Source organism: Lolium perenne, chromosome 7, assembly GCF_019359855.2.
Source record: "Lolium perenne isolate Kyuss_39 chromosome 7, Kyuss_2.0, whole genome shotgun sequence".
Classification (NCBI taxonomy): Eukaryota; Viridiplantae; Streptophyta; class Magnoliopsida; order Poales; family Poaceae; genus Lolium; species Lolium perenne.
In genome coordinates this window covers 260,787,454-260,790,671 of record NC_067250.2, presented here as the reverse complement: position 1 = coordinate 260,790,671, position 3,218 = coordinate 260,787,454, and the positions used below count along the sequence as shown (strand labels likewise).

Genomic DNA, 3,218 nt, shown 5'->3' with positions numbered 1-3,218 from the left:
CCTTCCGCATCGCCTAAAATTGAAAAAGACATAAAATTTGTGTAGAGTCCATTCACCCCCCTCTTGTCCGCTACGATCCGTTCAACTTTCTTGATGAAGTCTTGCGGATTGCTCTTCCATACTCCACTATGAGTGAGCTTCTTCTTAGGCATATATTCTAGTATCCATGACCAACATATGGATGGAAATCTCCTTCTTCATCCCTCTTCTTCAATGCATGTATCCGTCTTCATCCATCTTCTTCAATGCACGCCACCGTCTTCATCATATTATTTCTTCATATTGTTGTTGATGTCTTGAAGATACACATGAGAACTCGCTCCATCTTCTATACTTCAAGACATACTTGTCACATGATCTTCTTCATTTGCTTCTTCTTGCAACCTTGAAACCAACATATGGTTCAAGCATTTCCTATTGTCACAACCTATAAGAAGAACTCAATGCAACCATTACTCCATAGGGATTGCCATCAATTACCAATACCACACATGGGGCTCCATTCTCTTTCAAAAACTATGTGAATTTACTTTTATGACAAGATACAACAATATAAGTAGTAAAGTGTGTTTAATGGATAGAGGTAACCGAGCGTGAAGCACGCAGAGACACAAGGAATGAGTCTTGCACTTCCTTTCATTTGAGGGGAAGTACGTCTACATTGTAGGGGTGTGGTGCCACGAATGCCAACTAACGCCACAAAGTCCTCACTCTATTCTCTGATGAGCAAACCACGAAGGTTAACTCCCGCTCCACTAAGTAGTAGACTTGAAGGCGGCAACCTGAACCTTTACACCAAGCTTGGGGCACGCATCCACAACCGAATTGGATGATCCCAAAACACCACCAAGGTCTTAAACACAAAGGCAAGTTAGCACAATAAAACCAACACCTAGGGCTTCCAAAGAACCACTAGGCACAAGTTCCTCAAGTGAATGTGGGGAAAATTCAAATCACTTTGGTGAGCTTGTTGATCTAGGTCTTCTCATTCGATTTTTCCAAAGATCAACACTTTTGATTGGATACTGGAGGAGATCTAGTGGAAATTGAAGCTCTAGGTCATGGAGGAGAGAGAGAGTGTGCAGCCTTGGGGTAGAAGAAGAAGTGAGGGGGGGGGGTATTTATACCCCCTCCCAACAATATAGCAGTTGGCCCCTACGCAGGGTCAGATAATCTGACTCCCCCAAACAATTCGGCCCCCACTAGGGGCGGATAATCCGACGTGGACCGGATAATCCGGGTGGCCCAATTATCCGCCCTCCCCCAAAAAAGTTCGGCGACACCAGCCGCGTGAAATGACCGTCTTTGGGTCCTTACCCGATTTCTATGGGGTGATTTTTTGCCAAATTTCCGGAGGGTGGATAATTCCGGGCGGGGGGGGGGGGGCGGGGGGAAATCCGTCCTGGGAATTATCAGTCAGTGGCATATTGTTGGTGCTTCTCCTACCTATCCAGCGACAACTCTAGATGGACCAAAGAGCACTATCACCCCTACAGAACAACATCTTGATGAAAATCCTCTTTTCACCTTTTTGAGAGGTCAACCGTCCTTTGCTATTGATACAATAAATCCTACATGACTTAGCACACGGTAAAAAACTCGCTAGTGTTGGTATAAAACACACAAAACCAACTAAGAGACGAAATGCTCTTTCAACACCAAACTGTGAACTGGCTTAAAGACAAGTGACACCTTGGGTGCGACAAAAATTCCCATCATAAATACTTGCCAATGCTCTTTGTTGGGATCGACATAACAATTGGGAGAATACTTCTGTGAATTTATGCTATGATGAACCTATGTTCTTGCAGGTCATCAGGAGCCCATGAACCAACATCCAGGACCAATTCGTACGCAAGTAATGCGTCCTGGTCGGGAGTGCCAAAACAAACTCGATAGTTTGATCCCATGTCGCGCTGCAACATATAAAAGGGCGGGGAGCGTTGAACCGATTGATTTTACACATTCACGGTCGATCTGCTAAACCAGCTCTCCTATATTCCCTCACCCCTGCTGATGTAGGGAGGCAAGAAGCGGCAAGAAGATCATATTACATGTCATTGGTGTCAACATAGTATCGTTGGAGACCGAAATGGATCGGGAGAATTCCTAGATGGTCTACTACTCTAGGCTAAGATGTCCACTCCAATCACTTGTTTTTTTTTCGAGAGTACGCGAACGCGTACCATAATGTTATAGAAGGCAGAACAAACATTTACAAGCATACCCCAAGTGCGAACACATGGGGCATGAACTCCATGAGACACACGCCTACTCTCTCGCGGCACCAATAACTCCTACTCCTAATGCTACTCTCAAAAGATTGCAGTCATCCACTATCAGGTTCGACAGGTTAAGGGCCGAATGCTGGTTCCGCGAGTTACCAAAAATCCAAGCATTCCTGTTCTTCCAGATGGCATAGCCAACCATGCACACCAACCCATCGAACCAACGCCTGTCTTGCTTCGTGAACCTCCTCCTCTCAGCCATCCACCAATCCTTGATCTTGCTATCAGCGTCCGGCATCGTGAAGTTGACCCCCAAACGCTGATCACACCTGAACCAAACTTCCCTGGAGAAGCTACACTGTACCAGAAGGTGCTCCGCAGTCTCGAGTTCTTGCTGGCAGAGGGGGCAGGCGTCCTGGGTGAGCTGTAAGCCAAACCTTACTCGTCTGTCGGAGGTCCAGATCCTGTGCAACGACGCCAGCCATAAGAAGAGTTTACTTTTGGGTGTAGCCTTACTCTTCCAGATGGCTTTGTGAAGCTCCGATCGTATGCCTCCCTCGTGGATCATGTCATAAGTCGACTTAGCCGGATATTGCCCCGACGCGGTCCACGGCTAGGTGAAGCTATCTCTTCTGTCCGTGTGTCGCTGCACACTATTTACCGCTGCCCAGAGGGTCATGAGTTCTCTGGCACCCCTGGTGGCGAGAGTGCCCGGTATGTCGGAGAACCATCTGTTGTTGATCATGGCCTGCTCCACCGTCCTAGAATTGCAAATACGGGCGCTGATCGTCAAGCAAAGCCCCGGGGCAAAATCCGCAGCCGACCGGCCGTCAATCCATCTATCTCTCCGAAACAACACCTTGCCGCCATCCCCAACATCGATGCGGATCAGACTGTCGAACAGAGCCCTAGCCTCCGCGTCCTTGAGTAGCGGCAGCCCAGACCTCCATACTCGAGCGGCTTGCAGAGCTGATCCCATGCAACCAGGCA

At 47.8% G+C, this 3,218-nt stretch overlaps 1 protein-coding gene across 1 annotated transcript; it reads right to left on the bottom strand.

The window, feature by feature from the left end:
- Positions 1-2,271: 2,271 nt before the first annotated feature.
- On the bottom strand, positions 2,272-2,796 carry LOC139833925 (uncharacterized). The gene has a single exon (XM_071824295.1). It carries the CDS (start codon positions 2,794-2,796, stop codon positions 2,272-2,274), a length of 525 nt encoding a protein of 174 aa, XP_071680396.1.
- Between the last annotated feature and the right edge of the window lie 422 nt (positions 2,797-3,218).

Bases quoted from the DNA above. Each gene is read 5' to 3' on its own strand.
- LOC139833925 (XM_071824295.1), bottom strand. From the start codon at position 2,796: ATGATCCACGAGGGAGGCATACGATCGGAGCTTCACAAAGCCATCTGG.